At 45.7% G+C, this 24,273-nt stretch overlaps 1 protein-coding gene across 3 annotated transcripts in view; it reads right to left on the reverse strand.

The window, feature by feature from the left end:
* Positions 1–24,273, reverse strand: part of LOC137417942 (E3 ubiquitin/ISG15 ligase TRIM25-like) — a 78,235-nt gene that overhangs the window by 14,417 nt on the left and 39,545 nt on the right. For all 3 annotated transcript variants that reach the window (XR_013621926.1, XM_078770569.1, XM_078770570.1), the window contains 2 exons: positions 3,235–3,468; positions 2,253–2,275 (listed from right to left, as the gene is read on the reverse strand). Coding sequence is in view for 2 of the 3 variants with exons in the window: in XM_078770569.1 (XP_078626695.1) it covers positions 2,253–2,275; positions 3,235–3,468 (257 nt within the window). In the remaining variant the exon portion in view is untranslated. The remainder of the gene's footprint in view (positions 1–2,252; positions 2,276–3,234; positions 3,469–24,273) is intronic.

The raw sequence follows: 24,273 nt of genomic DNA on the forward strand, positions 1-24,273 counted from the left end.
ATGAGTGGAAAGATAACAAGCATTCTTGGGGAAAAATGCCAGGGGTATAGAAAAGGCCCCTCTATATCATATGTGCCATGTGGCAAACTATAGAAAAGAAGGGACATTCAAAAAAATCTCGTGTGCATACTGGAGTACCCTTGTGTTCTTAGGAGGAACCAAGGAATGCTCTAGAAAAGTTCATGTAAAGGGGCGCCCGACATCTGACAAATAAAATACATTCACTTCTTCATGCAGCTGTATCAATCAAATTGGCACCCATTAATATTTCAAAATACATATTATATTTTAATATTCATCTTACATTGAATTTCCTCGAGCAACGCCGGGTACTTCAGCTTGTGTTTTATGTTTTGAACACTGTAGAAAACAAATCCCCTTGTTGGCACTTCCAAAAACCTCCACTTTAACAGTATTTGGAGAAACGCAAATTTCCACTATATTGACAAATCAAATTTGCCGCTCATGCTTTCAACCTTGGAAAATATCAAGATTCAGACAAAGAAATATAGATCGTGCTCAGAAACGCAAACCTAGAGTTGAAAAGAACCTTCCATGTCCTATTCTCAAGACAGTGTGGGGTAAGGTGTTTTATGAATTATCTTTAGAAATGGTTTGGAAGGGAATGAGGAATACTTAGAAAGAGCAGTTGAAGAAGAAGGTGAGCAGAAATCATAGAGGGACCTGGAGAGACTAAGGTGAGCAGAGATCATGGAGAGAAGAAGGTGAGCAGAGATCATGGACAGACATTGAGAGAAGAAGGTGAGCAGAGATCATGGAGAGAAGAAGGGGAGCAGAGATCATGGAGAGAAGAAGGTGAGCAGAGATCATGGACAGACATTGAGAGAAGAAGGTGAGCAGAGATCATGGACAGACATTGAGAGAAGAAGGTGAGCAGAGATCATGGACAGACATTGAGAGAAGAAGGTGAGCAGAGATCATGGAGAGAAGAAGGGGAGCAGAGATCATGGACAGAGATTGAGAGAAGGTGAGCAGAGATCATGGAGGGACGTGGAAGGAAGAAAGTGAGCAGAGATCACAGATGGACATGGAGAGAAGAAGGTGAGCAGAGTTCACGGATGGACATGGAGAGAAGAAGGTGAGCAGAGATCATGGATGGACATGGAGAGAAGAAGGTGAGCAGAGATCACAGATGGAGATGGAGAGAAGACGCAATAAGACCAGGTAGAACACGAGCAAATTAGCAGAACAGAATATTCAAGGATGTTCAAGACTTCGAGTTTATCAATGAATACAATAGATCTCAACAATTTAGAAATCAATAGTTTTAAGGTGATGAGGATGGGAAAGAATAAAGAAAAGAACAGAAAGGAATGAATTAAAAAAAAATAAACTCAAATGAGGATCAATGAGGATTTAAGGGGCTTATTAAACTTTGTGTCCAATTAATAACACAAATTAACTTCAAAATGACCTCCTCCCTGAGTCAGCCAAAAACTTTTCATTTATAGATCCGAAATGGGAAAGAAAATCAAGGGAGGAAAATAATCAAGTTCCTGAGGACAACTGAGAAACCTGAATAAGTTACATCTTGTTCACTCCGTGTGTCCTTCTCTCACACTCATTCTTTTCCTCACCCTTATTCTTCACCAAATCCTCATTATTTCCCTAACCCTCATTCTTTCCCTAACCCTCATTTTTTCCATAACCCTCATTCTTTTACTAACCTTCATTTTTTTCCTAACCCTCATTCTTTCCCTAAACCGCATTTTTTCCCAAAGCCTCAGCCTTCCCTAACACTCATTCTTTCCCGAAGCCTCAGCCTTCCCTACCCCTCATTCTTTCCCTAACCCTCATTCTTACCCATAACCCTAATTTTTCCCCTAACCCTCATTCTTACCCTAACCCTCAGCCTTCCCTGCCCCTCATTCTTTCCCTAACCCTCATTCTTACCCTAATCCTCATTCTTACCCTAACCCTCATTCTTACCCTAACCCTCAGCCTTCCTTACCCCTCATTCTTTCCCTAAACCTCATTCTTACCCTCACCCTCATTTTTTCCATAATCCTCATTTTTTTCCATAACCCTCATTCTTTTCCTAACCCTCATTCTTTTCCTAACCCTCATTCTTTCCCTCATCCTCAATTCTTTCCCCAACCCTTATTTCTCAAAATCTTCCTTTATTTTGTCTTATTTTATTATTTATTAAATATATTTAAATGTTTAAAACACGATTGGGTCAAAAACATCAGGATGTGCTCATAACGTGTCGGATACCAATGCAGTCTCACCTTTTTAGCAGGTCCTTGGAACCCTGAAAAGGAAGAAAACAAAGAATGAGATCAAGATATTTGAATGAATGTTTGTTTTTATTTATTAAATACGAGAGAGTTCACAGAACACGATACCCCACACAGTGTCCAATTACGTTCTTCAATTATAATAAAATGATGATTTTAAAGATCGTCATTAAAAATATCCAGGTGTTTAGTGTTCCTGAGGCAATATTGAACATCACCATATACACTGCAATATGACGGCATTGAGTCACAGTTTAAAAGATGGAGGCTTCGCGTGCACGGTGTAATAAACCAAAGATGTTTTCAATTTGAAAAGGAAAAGATAAATTTGATTTTAATTTTGAAACAGTACTTCACTTCCCTTTGGTGAAAACACCCGATAAGGTAAATCTGTAACCCGAACAGTATTCACATGAACAACATTGAATTGTTCAGGAACAAAGTATGTGAAGTAGTTGTTTGACCATAATTCACACTAATGTTCTCCAGGTGGATACACACAGGCAACTTTGACTACCTGGATAAACATGGCACTGGATAAACCAAAATATTCACGATGATCCAGCACATGATGAAAACCATGATGTCATGGTACCTGGAGGTCCACATGAGCATCCCTTGGATAAAATCCTTGGATGAAATGATTGAAACCCTCAACAGTGACCAGGTAGTCGTGCTGTATCACTGCTTTGGAGACCATGACATGAACTCACTCTTATCCCAGACCATTGTGATAAAACCTAAATCTCACTTCATGATGACATAAACACACCTGGAAATGCATTCACTCACCTATCTAGTCATTTTATTTAATCATTTTTGAACCATTGTATCGTATAATGCACCTTTACCATCGACCATGACATGTAACAAGGCCTCAACTAAAAGCTTGTACTTGAATAGTGACAGACTCCCCCTAAACAATATATTTTAAACATTACAACTTTTGCAATACGTTTACGATAAACCACACCTGTAGAAAAGAAATGGCCTCCAGATCCTGGAGTGCTGTGTCCATTGTGGATTTTCCTCCACGTAGATCCTCCATCTGCTGCTCCAGTTTCTCCCTCTGCTTCCCAAGAAGAGAAAGCTTCTCCATTTTCTTCTTGTTTATTTCACTCTTCATCAGATTCACAGATTCATTCACAAATTGGCACACCAACCTCCGCTTCTCCTCCAAACTGTCCTCAGCATCTCTGCTGGAGTTCTGGGAGGAATCATTGTTTGAATTATTCCAAAATGAAGAAGAGACTGAGAAAATGTTGAATCTAACAAAAGGTACAAAGGATTATGGCTGATTGGATCAGATCACTGGTACCAGGAGTTAATTTTGAAGGTAAAATGAAGTGGGCACTCTCATCTACAAAGCAAAGGATTTTAGTTTTTATTTGAGTAAATACCCGCTCTTTCTGGGACTAAAATATGGTCAGAGAGGTAATAATGGACAGTTGAGAACAGAAAGAAGGATGTTGAGCCACAACCTGACAGTGACAGGAGTGTTTGGCTGAACTCAACGCTTGTTTTTATCCTTATGTATATATATATATATATATATATATATATATATATATATATATATATATATCTTTCAGATTATAATTTAAGTTCTCCAGCCTAATGAGCGCATGCTGTGATGTACATGACGGGCCACAGCGTGTGCTTATTTGGCTGGAGAACTTAAATTATAATCTGATTAGTTACTCCCTGCCACATTCAGGTGACTCCATGTGATGAGTGGATACCAGAGATAATGTACCGTGTGGCAAGCGGTGCTTGTCACTACCATTGAGGTACAGCAGAGCTAGATGGCATACCTTAATGGTGGTTCACCCTTTCACTCATGGTATGAAGTCGCATAATGACTGATATATATATGCATATATATATATATATATATTGTTGCGGAGATGAGGACTGTATTTTTTTGATTGTGTGCTGTATTATTATTATTATTGTTTATTCTGCGCCCCCCTACCTCCGGAGCTGTGTAAAGGTGAAAGGGCATCCCATAATTAGTCCACAAGCATACACATCAGCCAAATAATAGAATACCCCTGTTTGATAGTTATCTCTTATTCTGTGTTTTAGAGTAAGGCTGTGTCTCCCATTAATTGAAGTACTCCATTGCACCAGTGAAAGAGAATAGATCCCCTTTCATTCCCATCCCCAAAATCTCCATTTCCTTTTACATCCCCTTCCGTCATTGCCGGGCCTCGATTCTCAATTACCTCCCCTCCAAAACCACCATTGAACATGTGCTCGAATCGGACAAGAAAGGCGTGCCCGCCCGTCGTCATCAAGGGCGGAGCCAGAGGGTCGCGCGACCAACCAGGGCCGAGGTGAGCACCCCGATGGGCGTGTCCAAAAGGCCGGCGGCTTAATCGCCGGAGGCGCTATAAAAGGCGCGCACGCGAGTGAGTCGTGAGTTGGTCACCAAGGGAGAGTCGTGAGGAGTCAGTCAGTGGAGTCGGTGGTCAGTTGGTTGCGTTGGTTGCGGTGAGGAGTCGGTGGTAAAGAGTGAGTGGACCAAGAACGAGTTGAGGGTTTGGACCAGACGAGTCGGACAAGGCCTGGCAAAGCACGCAACGTCCACAGCAGCCACAACAGCAGCTTGGGGGCCTGAACGGCGGTTTGGAGCAGGGCCGTGGAGGAACAGCGGCTGCTAGACGTGCCGGTTGAGCTGCGGGACCCCCTTGGACCTTCCTCTCCCTCCAGCCATCCACCTCCTGCCTTTCCACCCTTCTTGTGTACGTGAGTTTGTTCTGTTTGTTCTGTCCTGGGTTAATTAAGCTTGTGTAGGTAAGCTAAAGATTTCACTGTGTCACCTGCGTCTTATGTGCTTGTAAATAAACGTGACTGCTTTCTTTTTGCTTATGTGTGTAAATAGTCAATAAATTCAGTAGTATTTCCAAACCTTTCTTTGCCTTCGTTTTCCTCTTTGCATTCGTCGTTTTAGTCTTTTCCCTCATTGAGCAGCTGCGGGGCGATCCGGCCAACGTTTGGGTGGAATCGGGTGAGTCGGGGATCCTGTAACGGTCGCGGTTGGACCATCCGCTCGGCCCATCATAACATCTAAACCGCGATCAGTAACAATATATATATATATATATATATTGTTGCGGTTTTAGAACCCCTCACTTTGTAAATAATTCTTGTAAATAATTCTCATCATTTAAAAGGTCAAAGGTTGCACCCATAGTTAGTCCACATGCAACACGTAGGACACCATAGGAGCTTCTCAGTTATTTCCTTAGTCTGTGTTTAGTTAAGGCTGTGTTCCCAATAGTCGACTCTGCGTTGCAATAATTAAATAAGATAGGTCCTTTTCAATTTCATTCATTTTACGGCTTGACTCCCTCCAAATTGTTACGCGCCTTTGCCTTAGCGCTCGCTCCAAACGCCATCATGCACGCGGTAAAGCTTGGAGAAGAAGGGGGCGGAGCGCCAAGAATGAGGCGTGGCCCTGTCAATGTCCCGTCAAGGGCAGAGCCGGTGAGCTCTCGCCAACCAACCAGGGCTGAGGTGAGCTCACCGGTGGGCGGAGCCTGAGAGCGCGCAGCTTGATTTGGAAGCGCGCTATATAAGCACAAGCGCGACGCCCTTACACAGATGAGTTGAGTCAAGAGTTCGTGTGCACAAGAGTTGAGTTGAGTTGAGTTGAGTGGAGCAGTTGCACGAGCGGAAGCGACCGATGCGCGGAGAGAGCTCGTTTGTACCAGATGTGTGAGGAATCATTAAGCGGCGCTGAGCACCTGAGAAGCTGAGTAAGGAGGTCACGAGCAGAGAACTGCGCATACGGACATGCGAAGGACTGTCCCCCCCCCCCCGCCATATATAAGGTCCGATCGCGCGCCAACGGTACGCGCTCGCTGCCTACCCGTGTTTTTGCCCCGGTATGAGTCGACACCTGGACCCGGACCTCAACGCCTGAACCCTCTGCCTGGACCTTCCTCCCCTACCATCTGCCTGGACTTTCCTCTCCTACCACTACCATCCCGTGTAAGTCTGTCTGTTTGTCCTGGGGTTGTAAGTTAAGACTGTTTAGTTAAGATTGCCCTGTGTCCTGCTTCTTCCTCTTCTCTTCTTGTAAATTCCTTTCGTTTCCTCTTCTTCTTGTATATTTGTTAATAAATCATATTTGTTCTTCTTTACTTTGGTTTCCTCTTATTCGATCGCTTTCGTCTTTCCTCCATTGAGTACCTGTGGCATGATTTGGGAAACTGCTCAGGATCGGGTTTAGTCCTTTGTTAATGGCTCAGGCTTCGGATTGCTAAACCGCTCGTCAATTTCCATCTTGTCAGCGGTCCAAGCGTGAGCTATCTCCTCGCTTTACGGTCGGGTTAGTAAGCAGGTATTTGGGACTCCATTGACCAATTACCCTGGCTAATACCGGCCGGAAGTGACGTCATAGCTTCCAGGATCGGGGGATGGCCAGCTTTAAAGACAAGGGGATTAACCCCCCCCCCCCCCATGATAAGGGGAGCGCCGACCCCGAATCCACAACAATATATTTGGGTGGCCCTTAAACGGGGTGAAAATTTTAAAATGTTAATTTGAATGTTCTCATGGCCGACAGGTGATCCATTTGCGATTGAAACACTGCAGTCAAAATTGAATATAAGTCTGTTTATATTTAGAGGTAGTCCAGGCACCTTCAAGAATCACGATTTTATATATGGAGAGCACACAACAAAATATACTACCGTACAAATACACTTCTTAAAGTTCTTTCCATTTCTCATTCTATTTAACATTCCTGATGTTATTATATTTCCTGATGTTATTATATTAGTTTCTAGTCAAGGAAGGTTCTCACCAACATGTCATATCATATCATTGCTGCCTCATTTTAGCCAATGTTGCTTTCCGACAGTCGGGATATGTACGACGGTGTTCAGACACGACCTGAAGTAAAAATTGGAGTTGCTCCTCATCCTTGGTAAGGAACCGTTGTAACTTTTCATGAGGGCCACACCTCGTTCAGCATGGTCATTTACGACCTTCAACTCCCTGATCTGTTCCACAGCAGCTCTGTAGCCTTCATGGTCACCCCATGTGCTTGGATCCACAGTTAAAAAGTCTGACGAGATTTTCAACTTTTTGAAGAATCTTTTTGTGTGTGGTGACACAAATTCTTCAATTCCCTTCTCGCTTAAGGCTTTCATGTCAGGCCGTGGCATCTTTGATGGTTCTTCATCTAATGGACGCTCACCTTTCAGTGCTTCCACCATCAGTTGTTTAGTAGCGATAGGCACTTGTTTGTCGGAGAAGGCCAACCCCACCAGCTCTTCTGACAAGTACCACAGATGGTTCCTCAACTTCTCACTGGTGGTTGTCGAGATTGCATGGCTTGCAGTCTTGTAAGAGATCAGGGTCTTCATCAGCAGCAGATCATTCATTGGAGCTTCAGCTGCACTTGGAGCTTTCATCCAGGCTTGCAAATACATTTCAGAAACAAACAGACAAATTTCTCATAGGCCATTCCTCTCTCCTGCCACCAGCTTGAACTGTTGGTGGAAAAGCCAGATTTTGAGACTGAAGATGGCCTTCGACATCCATCTTGCATGGTGAATCGCACCAGGAGCACAGAAATGAATGTCACGAGCAGGAACTCCTCCAAGAAACAAAATGGTCAGTTCCAGAAGTTTTTTTATAATCATCCCGTGGCTGATTGAGGTCAAGCTGCTTCTTTGCAAAATCGATAACTTTATCAGTCACAGGGAGAATGCGGTCTTTGACAGATTCATCAGAGAGACCAGAGATGAATGCAGTCTGGTCAATAGAGTCCCACTTTGATTGGAATCCAGATTGTTTTACCACTCTTACTCTGGTCCATAGATGTGATAATTATTCATAAGCATGTTTTATCAAACGGTTTTATTTATTTCTGTGATACATACTGTATTTATCTGTGATATGTGTTTTTAGTGTTACATGACCTCAATGACATGGCCTGGAGGGGGAAATGTTCAAGGGTGCTGGACTACCTCTAAATGTTCATGAATTTAGCTGCCATTTGGCCTGGTTTGTTTTAGGGCAAATGGACCAGGTGTAGAGGGTGAGAGCTTAATATTTCAAATTTTCAAGAATAAGGGCCACCCTGATATATATGTATAATAATCATTATAATGATTGAGACAGTCATCATAGTTTGTGCAATTGATAAGACCTGTACATGCTGCTCAGTGCTGTGCATCCAGTGTGCATGATATTTTATTCATATACTGGACAAAGAATATCGTTTACTGAACAATGCTGTACTTGTATGTACTTTGTGATTTAGGCTCACAAGATAATGACTCAATGATAATTATCAGTCACGTATCAGTATTATTCATTATCAGTATCATTAATCATTATCGAAACAAACACGTGTAGCGACTAGCACGCCACCAGGCGACTGTTGCCGTGGAATCGCGGAAAATGACCGTCGAGTCCGAAGCAAAATTCAGGCTTCAACGGTCATAACAGGTAATGCCACTGTCATAGAACGAAAGATCGTATATTTTTCCGTCGATGGGTGAAATATAAGACGAAACTGTGTCCAATAAAGGTATATTTACGGAAGTTTATTGCTGATAAACGATCAATCCGGAAGCGAAAACGGTGAAACACGCGGCGCCGCCTTTCAACGGCGTTTATACGCAGTAGATGATTAGTGCATCTGGTACAAGAATCTGGTAGCGTGACATATATATATATATATATATATATATATATATATATATATATATATATATATATATATATATATACATATACATACATACAGACAGGTGCATTTGATGATTGGCTTCACAGTGGGGTACATACAAGGGTTGTTGCATTCTGTATTAGTGGAAAACAACTGCTGCACGTCTCCAAAAGTTATTGCCGCTTCCTCTGGAGATGGTCCGTCAACTCGACAATGCTGTTTGTCATTGAGTGGTGGCTTTACGAAAGTACGGCATGAAACAGCGTGCTATTGCTCGGCAGTATGGCATCACTCAAGGTCAGGTGTCAAAGATCCTGAAACGAAATGCTCAGAGGGGTGTCCCTACTCCAATACCGAGGCCAGGACGTCCCCACAGAACCACAAGGAGGGATGATCGCCAGCTGCACCGGTTAGTCCGCAATGGCCGTACCAAGTCAGCTAATCGGCTTCGGGCTGAGTGGCAGCAACTGACAAATGTGCCTGTATCCAGAAGGCTAGTCAACCAACGACTGATTCAAGCAGGCTATGGTGCCAGTCGTGCACTGAGAAAGCCATGCCTGACCAGACAACACCGCCAGCGCCGATTGCAGTGGGCCAGAGAGCACCGTCAATGACAGCCAGGACACTGGAATCACGTGATCTTCAGTGACGAATCTGGATTTCTGGTCTATCGTCAAGATGGCCGCGTCCGAGTGTGCAGACAAGTGCATGAAGCCTACAATAAAGATTGTATAGTGCCAAGAGTCCAAGCTGGATGTGGTGGGATGACCGTTTGGGCTGCTTTTCATGCAGGGGGCAAAACTGACCTGGTTGTTCTGAATGGAAACCTGAACCAGTTCAAGTACAGTGCCATTCTGGAGGAAATGTTGCTTCCATTTGCTCTTGCAGCCTTTCAAGGAAACTTTGTCTTCCCAGATGACAATGCACTGCCTCATCGTGCTCGCATGATCCAACACTTTCTTGCTGACCGTGGTGTAGAGCATATGGAGTGGCCTGCCATGTCCCCGGATATGAATCCGATAGAGAACTTGTGGGCAGAATTAACACGTCAAATCGACCACTTGGACCAGCAGCCTACCTCTTTGCATGAATTGCAGCAGGCTATTGTCACTGCATGGCAAGCGATTCCTGTCCAAGCCTTGGCAAATCTCGTGAACAGCATGCCTCAACATGTACGTGCTCTCCGGAATGCTCGTGGGGGTTACACGAAGTACTGAACTGTAATTTTACTGTCCGTAATCCCAGGCGTAATTTAACTTTTGTTTTTGTTAAAAAAACAAGCGTTACGCCTAGGTCCCCCGTTGGGGAAGTGATGTGAGTTGACAAAGTGGAACACGCAGAAAACATGCTATGAAATGATATTTCGCTCAAAAGGTTCAGACATACATGGAGGCAGCCATCTTGGATTTTGACGTGGCGACCCAATTTTCAATAGCGTTCTTCCTTATGCCTAGACACACCCACACACCAGAAGGTACTTCGCTTATTTTTCAAGATATAGTCAGGTTCACTATGTTTTTTCGTTCAAAATCATGGTAGATTAGCAAACCTATACATTTTTGGAAACGTTATTAAATGGAAAATCTGAAAATCAATGTTTGCATTTGCCAATTCCGACCAATTCGATTCGACCAATTCAACCAATTCGACCAATCGACCAATTCCATTCGACCAATTCGACCATTCGACCAATTGCTTCGATCGACCATTCGACCAATTCGATCGATTCGATTCGATTCATCGAATTCAATTCGATCGACCATTCGACCAATTCGATTTGCCAATCAATTTGACCGCCCTTTGCTTGTGTGGAATGTACTGTGAAAACGATGCGGACTATATTGTCGGATACGACACACAGGACAGTGATGACGAACTCTAAATGGCATATTCTGCAATTGTGTATGTTTGATGCCATTGACTGCCTGTGTATATTTTGTCATTGACTGCCTGTGTAGATGTGAAGTTATACTGACTGCATGTGTATATATGATTTTGCTGACTGCCTGTGTATGTTTGGTGATATGAATTATTGTGACACATTTTGATGTTATTAACTGCCTGTACAAAATGATAACATGTATTTGATTATGCAACTTATCGCGAATATAAAGACAGTATTTTGCAATTCAAAACCTTTGATTCGTGTCTTACCATTCCCCATAGCACTAATTTGATACTTTCATTGGATTCCTTGTCCCTGAAAATATAGGTTTAGTATATTTTAAAAAGTTTTTAGGGTAATTAGAGGCAGAAATAAACAAAATATGTATTTTACAGTGGCCATTTTGAAAATCCAAAATGGCCGCCATACAGGCATCTCTCCAAATGGAAACATTGATTTTTAGTTTCCTTATGCTATAACCTTTCCAAAAATGTATAGGTTTGCTAATCTACCATGATTTTGAACGAAATATAATTTATTGACATCGTGAACTTGACTAATATTTTGCTCACATGGTTCAGACATATATATGGTGGCGGCCATCTTGGATTTTGACGTGGAGACCCAATTTACAATAGCGGTCTTCCTTACGCCGAGATACACCCACACACCAAATTAGAAGTTGGTACTTCGCTTATCTTTCAAGATATTCATCTCACAAGATTCAGACATACATGGCGGCGGCCATCTTGGATTTTGACGTGGCGACCCAATTTTAAACAGCTTTCTTCCGTGTGCCTAGACACACCCACACACCAGATTAGAAGTTGGTACTTCGCTTATTTTTCGAGATATTTCGCTCACAAGGTTCAGACATATATATGGTGGCGGCCATCTTGGATTTTGATGTGGCGACCCAATTTTCAATAGCATTCTTCCTTATGGCGAGATACACCCACACACCAAATTAGAAGTTGGTACTTCGCTTATTTTTCAAGATATTCATCTCAAGGTTCGGACATACATGGCGGCGGCCATCTTGGATTTTGACATGGCAACCCAATTTTCAATAGCGTTCTTCCTTATGGCGAGATACACCCACACACCAAATTAGAGGTTGGTACTTCGCTTATTTTTCAAGATATGCATCTCACAAGGTTCGGACATACATGGCGGTGGCCATCTTGGAATTTGACGTGGCGACCCAATAGATACACCCACACACCACATTAGACGTTGGTACTTCGCTTATTGTTCGGGATATTTCGCTCACAAGTTTCAGATATATATATGGAGGCGGCCATCTTGGATTTTGACATGGCGACCCAATTTTCAATATCATTCGTCCTTATGCCGAGGAACACCGACACACCAGATTAGAAGTTGGTACTTCGCTTATTTTTCAAGATATTCATCTCACAATGTTCAGACATACATGGCGGTGGCCATCTTGGATTTTGACGTGGCGACCCAATTTTCAACAGCATTCTTCCTTATGCCAAGATACACCCACACACCAGATTAGAAGTTGGTACTTCGCTTATTTTTCAAGATATGCAGGTTACAAGGTTCAGACATACATGGCATCAGACATACATGGCGGCGGCCATCTTGGAATTTGACGTGGCGACACAATTTTCAATAGCCTTCTTCCATATGCCTAGATACACCCACACACCAGATTAGAAGTTGGTACTTCGCTTATTTTTCAAGATATGCAGGTTACAAGGTTCAGACATACATGGATGGCATCAGACATACATGGCGGCGGCCATCTTGGATTTTGACGTGGCGACCCAATTTTAAACAGCGTACTTGCTTGTGCTTAGATACACACAGACCCCAGATTATAAGTTGGTACTTCGCTTATTTTTCAAGATATTTCGCTCACAAGGTTCAGAAATATATATGGTTGTGGCCATCTTGGAGTTTGACGTGGCGACCCAATTTTCAATAGCGTTCTTCCTTATGCCGAGATACACCCACACACCAAATTAGAAGTTGGTACTCGCTTATTTTTCAAGATATTCATCTCACAAGGTTCAGACATACATGGCGGCGGCCATCTTGGCTTTTGACGTGGCGACTCGATTTTAAAGTGTTCTTCCTTGTGCCTAGATACACCCACACACCAGATTAGACGTTGGTACTTCGCTTATTTTTCGAGATCTTTCGCTCACAAGTTTCAGACATATATATGGTGGCGGCCATCTTGGATTTTGACGTGGCGACCCAATTTTCAACATCCTTCGTCCTTTTGGCGAGGTACACCCACACACCAAATTAGAAGTTGGTACTTCGCTTATTTTCAAGATATTCATCTCACAATGTTCAGACATTCATGGCGGCGGCCATCTTGGATTTTGACGTGGCGACCCAATTTTCAATAGCGTTCTTCCTTATGCCTAGATACACCCACACACCAGATTAGAAGTTGGTACTTCGCTTATTTTTCAAGATATGCAGGTTACAAGTTTCAGACATACATGGCATCAGACATACATGGCGGCGGCCATCTTGGATTTTGACGTGGGTTGCACCCACACACCACATTCGAATGCGGTCCTTTGCTTACGCATGCATGCACGCATGCACGCCTTCACGCACGCACTCACGCACGCCCGCACGTTACGCCTAGGTCCCCCGTCGGGGAAGTGATGTGAGTTGACAAAGTGGAACACGCAGAAAACATGCGATGATATGATATTTCGCTCACAAGGTTCAGACATACATGGAGGTGGCCATCCTGTATTTTGACGTGGTGACCCAATTTTCAATAGCGTTCTTCCTTATGCCTAGATACACCCACACACCAGAAGGTACTTCGCTTATTTTTCAAGATATTTCGCTCACAAGGTTCAGACATATATATGGTGTCGGCCATCTTGGAGTTTGACGTGGCGACCCAATTTTCAATAGCGTTCTTCCTTATGCCGAGATACACCCACACACCAAATTAGAAGTTGATACTTCGCTTATTTTTCAAGATATCCATCTCACAAGGTTCAGACATACATGGCGGCGGCCATCTTGGCTTTTGACGTGGCGACCCGATATTAAACAGCGTTCTTCCTTGTGCCTAGATACACCCACACACCAGATTAGACGTTGGTACTTCGCTTATTTTTCGAGATATTTCGCTCACAATTTTCAGACATATATATGGTGGCGGCCATCTTGGATTTTGACGTGGCGACCCAATTTACGCGTGCGTGCGTGCGTGCGTGCGTAAGCGAAGGACCGCATTCGAATTTGGTGTGGGTGGAACCCACGTCAAAATCCAAGATGGCCACCACCATGTATGTCTGATGCCATGTATGTCTGAACTTTGTGAGCTGAATATCTTGAAAAATAAGCGAAGTCCCAACTTCTAATCTGGTGTGTGGGTGTCTCTCGGCATAAGGAAGAACGCTATTGAAAATTGGGTCGCCACGTCAAAATCCAAGATGGCCGCCGCCATGTACGTCTGAACTTTGTGAGATGAATATTGTAACGATTTTGAGAAGTGTGTAACGATTTTGAGAAGTGTGTAACGAATTTGAGAAGTGTAACAATTTTGGAGGAAGTGTAACGAATGTGAAAACGTTACAATGTGAACGTTACAAACGTACGGTACCACCCTGTTAATGTAAATAATGGTCGCAGTCAGCGTCCTAGTTAATTGCATGGAATATACACGCAGGTCACGATATATCTTTTAAATAGTGTATTTCCTTATTCCATGTAGGCTAAGTATGTGTTTTCCCACTAGATTGACTTTGCATTGTATCAAACAAAATAAGCGTAGGCCCTTCCAATTTCCCCAAAACCTCCCTTCCATTTGCCTTCCGCATTTTGGTCGGTTTTTCTCTTCAACCACCATTGGCCACGAGGTAAGGTTGGAGAAGAAAGGCGTGTCTCCACCTCGTCAGAAGAGGGAAGGAGTGAACCGGCCCTAACAGCCAATCAACACCGCGGTGATCGACCCGGTAGGCGTGCCCTCGGAGCCGGCGGCTTGATTTCGGCCGAGGTGATAAAAGCGACTGTAAGGGACTGCTTTGCCAGATGACTGGAGAGATGAGCTGGAGATGACTGGAGAGATGAGCTGGAGATGACTGGAGAGATGAGCTGGAGATGACTGGAGAGATGAGCTGGAGATGACCCTGGGAGAGGAGCAAAGAGGCTGCACCAAAGAGAGGCGGTGAGATGCGAAACGCTCCAAGCCAAAGAGGAGAGGTACTCGGCAAGGAAACCAGCTTTGGAGAGACGCGCTGAAAGGAGAGAGACGGCCCCACCCCAAGAAAAGGATCAGGTGTGCCGAACCAGCGCGTGGCGTCTCCCGCAGTGGATACGCGACGGAGGGTTTCCCGCCAAAACCGCGAGGAATTGCGAACGGCGGCCTCCCGACCTTGCCTCCATCTCAAGCCTTACCTGCCTGCATTATCCCCTGTGTAAGTGTGAACGTCCTGTCCTGCTCGTTTGTCTTGGGGCTAAGTAAAAATGAATAGTGTAAGTTAAGGATTCGCTGTGTCACTGTTTCTTCCATCCTTTGCTTGTGTGCGTATAATAAATCTGTTCTTCCTCCGTATTCTTCTTCTTCTTTTTCATTCTCTTGCGATCGCTTTAGAGATTTCCCGATTGAATATCCGTGGGGTGATCTGGTCAACGTAGGGTGAAATCGGGTTTTAATCGGGGAGTAACTGTTCGGACGCGGTTAAATACACCACTGCTCGGTCAATATAACATCTAAAAGCCGCGTCTGTAACAATTGGAGTCAGGAGGTGGGATTCGAACCTGGGACTAAATTTATTTAGCCCAAATTTTGGACACCAATTGTGTTAGTACGGTAACAATTGGTGTCGAGGAGTTGGATTCGGACCTGGGACTAAATTTGTTAGGCCCAAATTTTGGAACACCAATTGTACTATTAGAGTAACAATTGGTGTCTGGGAGTGGAATTCGGGTCCCGAACCAAATTTTTAAAACATCTAGAAAAAAAAATTTTTGGTCAAAATTACGAGCTGCCGAAATTTATTTTGTTTTATAAAGCAAAACCCGAATTTTGAGATCGCGCCATGGACAATCAAGGCGATCGGAAGTCGGTGGGAGAAATAGACAGGGTGGAATCGACCCAGGACCTCGGGGAAATGTATATGGAGGATAGGGAGGAGGAGAAAAATAGCAATGTGGTTGCGGAGGTTTCAGACGCACAGAATGGCGCCCTCGCGCACGTGGTTGAGGGGGCCACGGTCGCGGAACCAATGAGCGCGGCCCAAATGCAAGCCTTCATGGCCCAATTCATGGTGGAAATGCAGAAAAAAAACGACAGTATGGAACAAATGGAAAGCAGAATTATGGGGCAAATGGGGGTAATGAGGGACGAAGCGAGGGGTACCGGTGGGAAGTTAGACAATAATTTTGAGGGATTAGACAAGAAATTTGGGAAGTTAGACAATAATTTTGAGGAGTTAGACAAGAAATTTGGGAAGTTAGACAATAATTTTGAGGGGTTAGACAACGGGATAAAAGAGGTAAAGAATGGGTTAACGGGGGTGGAAAACAGAATGGCTGCCCAGGAGAATCAGTTAGAGGGGGTAAAAAATGGGTTAATGGGGTTAGAAAATAGGATGGAGGACAAATTGCGGGAAATAGGGGAACAATCCGCCCGGGAAATCGAACAGATGGGGAACCAGATGGAGGAAATACGACGAGGGGTGAGTGAGGAGGTCTCGGGGCTACGCGAGGAGGTAAAGCGAGGCGAAAAGCGTATAGAGAAAGAGGTGAGAAATAATATGGCTAAGTTACAAGGGGGAATAGAAGATCTGATGGAGGAGGTGGAACAGCTGACAGAGGGACAAACGAAATTAGTGGAGCAGGTTCAAAGGAACACTGCAGTACTCGGAGGGTTAAAGGCGACACAAAAAGAAATTAAAAACGAATTAATAGCGACGCAGAGGCAATGTCAGATGGTACGGGAGGAACTGACAATGAGGGTGGAGGAGGTGACAGAGATAATGGAGACAAAGGACCGGCAGGTGAGAACGCACATCGAAACGGTTAAGGTAGCCTTAGAGGACGAACTTGAGGAGACGCACCGAGAAATAAAAGAGGTTAAACAAAAAGTAGAGGAAGTGGAAGAGGGGGTGAGTGAAATTAAGAAGAGACGGAGGGAAACTAAGAGGGAGATAAAGGAGGAAGTCATGGAATATGTACAAGGTCTGTGTTCAAATCATGATGCGGTGCTCACTAACCAAATAAAAAGTTTGCAGGTGGCGGAGGAGGTGCGACGAGGTACGGAGGTGAGTGGCAATGTACATGATGTGAGGGGAGATTCAGTCGGCTTGGGGATTGGTTTGGATCCGGGTGTTCGTGAAAGGCCGTTGGTGAAGTGTGTGACAGGACAGGTGTGCGAAAAAAGAGGTGTGCGAGAATGTCCGACCATGGGGTGTGTGAGGAAAAAGTGCACGCCGAGGAGTGAGTGTGCCGTCAGGAGTGAGCCGGTCGAAGCGCGTGTGCGAGGGGGTACATGGAAGCGCGGTGTGGTGAGTGTTACGGAGGAAGTAACGAGAGAGTGTACACCTGTGGTGAGTGTTACGGAGGAAGTAACGAGAGTGTACACCTGTGGTGAGTGTTACAGAGGATGTAACGAGAAAGTGTACGTCTGTGGTGAGTGTTACGGAGGAAGTAACGAGAGAGTGTACACCTGTGGTGAGTGTTACGGAGGAAGTAACGAGAGAGTGTACACCTGTGGTGAGTGTTACGGAGGAAGTAACGAGAGAGTGTACACCTGTGGTGAGTGTTACGGAGGAAGTAACGAGAGAGTGTACACCTGTGGTGAGTGTTACGGAGGAAGTAACGAGAGAGTGTACACCTGTGGTGAGTGTTACGGAGGAAGTAACAAGAGAGTGTACACCTGTGGTGAGTGTTACGGAGGAAGTAATGAGAGAGTGTACACCTGTGGTGAGTGTTACAGAGGATGTAACGAGAAAGTGTACGTCTGTGGTGAGTGTTACAGAGGGTGTAACGGGAGAGTGTGCGCGAGAAAGGTGTGTAACGGACGGGTGCATGAGGAAAGAGTGTGCCGTCGAAAGTAAGGGTGAGTGCGCTGTCAAGAGTGGTGGTGAGAGTAGTGAGAGTGACAAGGAGAGTGAGCTGGTTGTGACAGGTGAGCGAGGATGTACACCTGGGATGGAAGGATGCACACCTGGAATGGTAGAGCGTGTGTGGGAAGGCACATTTGAGTTGGTAGTGAGGCACGTGGTTGGGTGTGCGAATGAGGGCACACCTGTGATTGTCACAGAGGAGGTGACCGAGGAGGGAGCGCGAAGAGGTGTGTTGGTGAGGTGTGCGAGCGACGAATGTGTGCCAAGGTGTTCGGTGGTCAGGTGTGTGACCAAGTCGGTGAGCGGAATGAGTGTACCGAGGTGTGTTAGAGAAGGTACGACCAAGAGCATGGAAACGGCTGCATGTATGAGCACGAAAGGGGTAGCGTATGCTTGTAAGCATCCAGGTGAGGCGTCGACGATAACCGGGTTAAAGGTTAGAACGACTTATAGCCGACTCGGGCCCTCGGTGCGTGCCGGGCTTCGCGTGCCGCGAGAACCAGCGGGGATCCGAACCACGGCGGTTTCGAAAGAACCGCCGTGCGCGATCCACGCTGTGCCTCGCTTGGAACGGCCGCGTCCGGGCTCCACTAGACGGAGCGGGCCGCCCGATAGGAAGGGTCGTCATGGCGACCACTTTCTATTGAGACGTGCCGGCAGGTCGAGATCGGGACATTGGATGGCTCCACGCCGAGGTGGTGCGTGGGATCTCGGCCCGGGTAAGCCCCCATCCCTGCCACGAATGCGGGACGTATCCAGCCGCTGGCACAAAAGAACCCGCGTTCATGGCTCGGCTGTACGAAGCCGAGCTTTCGAAGGAAATTGGCGCACCGAGAGGATGTAATAAGTAGACGGGTGATGGTGATAGTGATAGTGATTTAAGACGAAATTTAGAAAAGTGAATAGAATTGGCAGTAAATGGAAAATTTTTGAATTGGTTGGAATTTGGACGAGCAAAATTGATAGTGAAAGACCCCCGATGTGGTGGGATGGCAAATCCACCATCCCTCACAGAGGGGGGCAAAGGAGCAATAGGTTATGGGGTGTATGGCAGTGAAAACTAGCCCGGGTGGGTTAGGTTATATTGATAGGGACCTAGAAGATGACATTAGGTGACGTTAAGGTTAGCTAGTGACTGATACCTGTAGTGGGGACGCAGGTAGATTAGTGTGGATTATAATGACGTGGGAGCGCAATAGTTTAAAGGGACGACTGGGAAGCGCAAGTTTCAGAGGGGAGTAGTTAGCTGAGATGATGCCGTGTGTGTGAGGATTGAACAGTTGAGAATGGAACAGGTGTGATTGCACAGGTGTGCAACTGAACAGGTGTGTGGAGCAGTGTATGAGGGAGTAGTGGTGATTGCGTGTTGTGCTGACCAAATGGTCCAGGAAGAAAGGAGGGTGCAGGTGGCACCAGGTATGATTGCACAGGTGTGCAACGACAGGTGAATGGAGGACAGGTGTGTGGAATAAATGGTTGTATGGAATAAATGGTATGGAGTAGTGGAATGGATGGTCGTGGAGTGAGAATGGTGGAAATTGTGGAGTGGAGTGGATGGTGCGAAGGTGTGAATGGGGGAAGAGTGGACCCCCATCACGGATACCCGGGGCGGGTAGTGTAAGTGTTAGGTAGAGGGTACAGGTAAATTGTGGTTGGATATTGGCATCTGTGGTGCGGGTGACAGAATGGTATGTGGATGGGTGCGTTGGTGTTGTGGAAATGGCTGGGCGTGTAGCCTGTTAGTGTGAGTAGTTGGTTTGGGCACTCCACCACTGTGAGGATGTCGGCCAGGTGAGGCCGCAGGTGGGCTCTGGGAGCCGGTAGTAGTTGTTGTGAATGGGGCCCGAGGATCCGGAGGACGGACCCGGGTAGCCCAGTGCCAGAGGGCACCATGGGGTGACAGAGCCAGGAGAGGGGCTGTCCCCAGGTAGTTAGGTTAGGGTGAGGAGCTAGGTAAGCTCGGGTGGCAACTACAGTGGTGGAGGTGTGCAGGTGGGTAGACCTGTTGGGAGAGGTACACGTCGCAGCCCAGAAATTGTGCTAGAGCACCGGGAGATGAATCGGGGGAGTGAGACCCCAAATTGAGAAGCACCACAGTTTGGCCAATGGGAATTGGTTATTAGAACCCATAGTGTAAGTTGGCCAATGGATTGGCAGGGAAAGACCCCGGGTAGTGTAAAGTGTGTTAAAGTCATTTAGAGGATAGTTAGGATGAAGGATCTCCTCGCACCATCTGCATCCACTCACCTGAGGTGACAGGTACTCCACACCATGCCATGTTTAATTATTTTTACTGTGCAAATGTTTGGAATGTGAGACGCATCATGACGTGGGTGTGACATTGTGCGTAATTCCATCTCTCCCTCCTTATGAGGATTGATGATGAATTGGTGATGGCAAATTTTGAAGTAAAGGGATTGTGGAGACGAATTTGGTATAGGGAAAATATGGGGAAGACATGACAGTAGTGACGAATTTGTAAATGTGTAGATTTTTGTACATATGGGGTGAGAACAAGGGTAGGGTAGGTGACAGGGGGGTGACGTACGGTAGGGACGAGCTTTCTCACTTCGGCCTCCGTACGCATTTCACCTTGCATTGCCTTATTGACGTGTACCCTTGTGACCTTACCCCTCGCTCAATTGTCTTTCTTTTGTCTCCCACATGACCTGTGCGCCATTGGGTGCCGATGGGAGCGTGCGTGAGGTGGCCATTGTGCGCCCGAGATTCCCAGAACCAGCATGCATTGCGTTGATGTACCACATTATGGACCGCTGTTCTGCGGCCAAGTACCACTTGATGGACCCCAGGTTCGGGGGCAGGGCACCTCTGTTGGAAACCGGCCATAGTGGCCAGGGAATCTTGCTTGCGGACCTCGGTAAGGTGGCACCTATGCCAAACAGGTGGACCACCCTTAGTTGGCCCCTGAGGCCCTAAATAAAAATGGACACAAGTTGTGCTTTTTATTATGTTCAAATAGGCCGCATGAAGCCAGAAGACGTCGGGAAGAACATCGGCCCAGCAGAGGAAGAGAAGACCACCACCAGTTGTTTTGTTGTGTTTATTATGAACCATGGTGACCGCACCGGATGGTGCTTTTGGGTGCTTTGTGGTGGTTGGGTGCTTTGGTGGTATTGGTACTGGTGCATCGATGCAATGCGTGCTGTCTCCTCCCTCCCAACAGGAATTTCTTTCTCTTGTTCCCTAAAAAGAAAAAAAAAGAAAAAAACACAGGTCCTGGGTTGCGTTGTAAATAAGAAATCACGTCATTGTAAATAATGCTCCCCACCGTAAATGTATAGGTTGAGAATAATTCCGTAATTCGGTTAGCTGTGGGCTTGAGTCTGTTAGACAGGATGCAATGCAATAGGGGGACATACTTATTTGTGTTTTAAAATTGTCACACTCAGGGTCAGGTTAATTGTAGAGGGAATTACACCTACGTGTCACACTAAGTTAAAGTTTAATAGGTCCGAGGACGGACCTGAAGAAAGGGGGGTGCAGTGTAACGATTTTGAGAAGTGTGTAACGATTTTGAGAAGTGTGTAACGAATTTGAGAAGTGTAACAATTTTGGAGGAAGTGTAACGAATGTGAAAACGTTACAATGTGAACGTTACAAACGTACGGTACCACACTGTTAATGTAAATAATGGTCACAGTCAGCGTCCTAGTTAATTGCATGGAATATACACGCAGGTCACGATATCTATCTATAATTCCAGTAATCTCTGTCTGTACGTTTGTACGTTTGTACGTTTGTCTGTTTGTCTGTGACCGCTGTTTCTCGACAACTACCGGTCCGATATACTTGAAACTTGCCAGGTATATTGCTGGGGACCCGAGGATGTGCCTTTTCAAGGTTTGAAATTAATCGGACAAGTACTTACCGAGCTATGGCGATTTAGCCGTTCGCCGTTCGCTTTGGCGTTGCGAATGGACCAAACCATTCATGTAAATAGAGGGGGGGGGGGGGGGGGGTTCTGTGGTCGTTCGCTTTGGCTTTGCGAATGGACCAAACCATTCATGTAAATAGAGGGGGGGGTTCTGTGGTCGTTCGCTTTGGCTTTGCGAATGGACCAAACCATTCATGTAAATAGAGGGGGGGGGGGGGGGGTTCTGTGGTCGTTGCGAATGGACCAAACCATTCACATCGAATCATCGAATCACATCGAATGGACCAAACCGTTCGCTTTGGACCAAACCATTGCATGTAAATAGAGGGGGGGGTTCTGTGGTCGTTGCGAATGGACCAAACCATTCATGTAAATAGAGGGGGGGGGGGGGGTTCTGTGGTCGTTACTGCCACGTGGTTTCAAAGTTTTTTTTTGTTGTTGTTGTTTGCACGCATGTTTTTTTGCACCCACGTACGGGCACGCCCTAGGATGTTTACACACACACACCCCTACACAAATTTTTTTTTTTTTTTTTTTTTTTGGCAAGGAACGGGCACCCACGTACGGGCACGTCCTAGCTTATATATAGTACGGGCATGCCCTAGTATCTTTTAAATAGTGTATTTCCTTATTCCATGTAGGCTAAGTATGTGTTTTCCCACTAGATTGACTTTGCATTGTATCAAACAAAATAAGCGTAGGCCCTTCCAATTTCCCCAAAACCTCCCTTCCATTTGCCTTCCGCATTTTGGTCGGTTTTTCTCTTCAACCACCATTGGCCACGAGGTAAGGTTGGAGAAGAAAGGCGTGTCTCCACCTCGTCAGAAGAGGGAAGGAGTGAACCGGCCCTAACAGCCAATCAACACCGCGGTGATCGACCCGGTAGGCGTGCCCTCGGAGCCGGCGGCTTGATTTCGGCCGAGGTGATAAAAGCGACTGTAAGGGACTGCTTTGCCAGATGACTGGAGAGATGAGCTGGAGATGACTGGAGAGATGAGCTGGAGATGACTGGAGAGATGAGCTGGAGATGACTGGAGAGATGAGCTGGAGATGACCCTGGGAGAGGAGCAAAGAGGCTGCACCAAAGAGAGGCGGTGAGATGCGAAACGCTCCAAGCCAAAGAGGAGAGGTACTCGGCAAGGAAACCAGCTTTGGAGAGACGCGCTGAAAGGAGAGAGACGGCCCCACCCCAAGAAAAGGAGCAGGTGTGCCGAACCAGCGCGTGGCGTCTCCCGCAGTGGATACGCGACGGAGGGTTTCCCGCCAAAACCGCGAGGAATTGCGAACGGCGGCCTCCCGACCTTGCCTCCATCTCAAGCCTTACCTGCCTGCATTATCCCCTGTGTAAGTGTGAACGTCCTGTCCTGCTCGTTTGTCTTGGGGCTAAGTAAAAATGAATAGTGTAAGTTAAGGATTCGCTGTGTCACTGTTTCTTCCATCCTTTGCTTGTGTGCGTATAATAAATCTGTTCTTCCTCCGTATTCTTCTTCTTCTTTTTCATTCTCTTGCGATCGCTTTAGAGATTTCCCGATTGAATATCCGTGGGGCGATCTGGTCAACGTCGGGTGAAATCGGGTTTTAATCGGGGAGTAACTGTTCGGACGCGGTTAAATACACCACCGCTCGGTCAATATAACATCTAAAAGCCGCGTCTGTAACAATATCTTGAAAAATAAGCGAAGTACCAACTTCTCATTTGGTGTGTGGGTGTATCTCGGCATAAGGAAGAACGCTGTTTAAAATTGGGTCGCCACGTCAAAATTCAAGATGGCCGCCGCCATGTATGTCTGAACCTTGTGAGATGAATATCTTGAAAAATAAGCGAAGTACCAACTTCTAATTTGGTGTGTGGGTGTATCCAGGCACAAGCAAGAACGCTATTTAAAATTGGGTCGCCACGTCAAAATCCAAGATGACCGCCGCCATGTACATCTGAACCTTGAGATAAATATTGTTACGCAACCGTGATTAACACCACAGTTACGGATGACCGATTTGCGAGACTTTAACTCCCGAGGCGAAAACTCAATGGCGGATTCAAGTTCAACACAAAGTTAAACGCGCGGAATGGCGCACGCAGCAAAGGCTCCGCAACCTTACCTATTAAAATCAAACACCCAGGAAAACTGCGTTCAGATATATATACAGAAAATAATATAAGGATTTATTATCGAATAGTAATACAGTGAAAAAGCCGCGCCGGTAAATCTAATAACTCTAAATCGGGACGTCCCCACACGACTGACAGCAAACACGATACGAGGGAGATTATGAATACAAAAATAACACGTCACGTCGTTCAAATGTACGCGGATGCGGCTTATCTGTCTTTTGGTTGTCTTGGTGGCGGCCGTCCACACCGCTCCTTTTGGCCCGATCGCACACCACCAGGTCCTTCGCTCCAAGCTCCACGAGGCCCCGCTCCAAGCACCACGCGTCCGACGCGTGGCCAGCAG

The sequence above is a fragment of the Myxine glutinosa genome, chromosome 1 (assembly GCF_964187855.1).
Source record: "Myxine glutinosa chromosome 1, kmMyxGlut1.1, whole genome shotgun sequence".
Lineage (NCBI taxonomy): Eukaryota > Metazoa > Chordata > Myxini > Myxiniformes > Myxinidae > Myxine > Myxine glutinosa.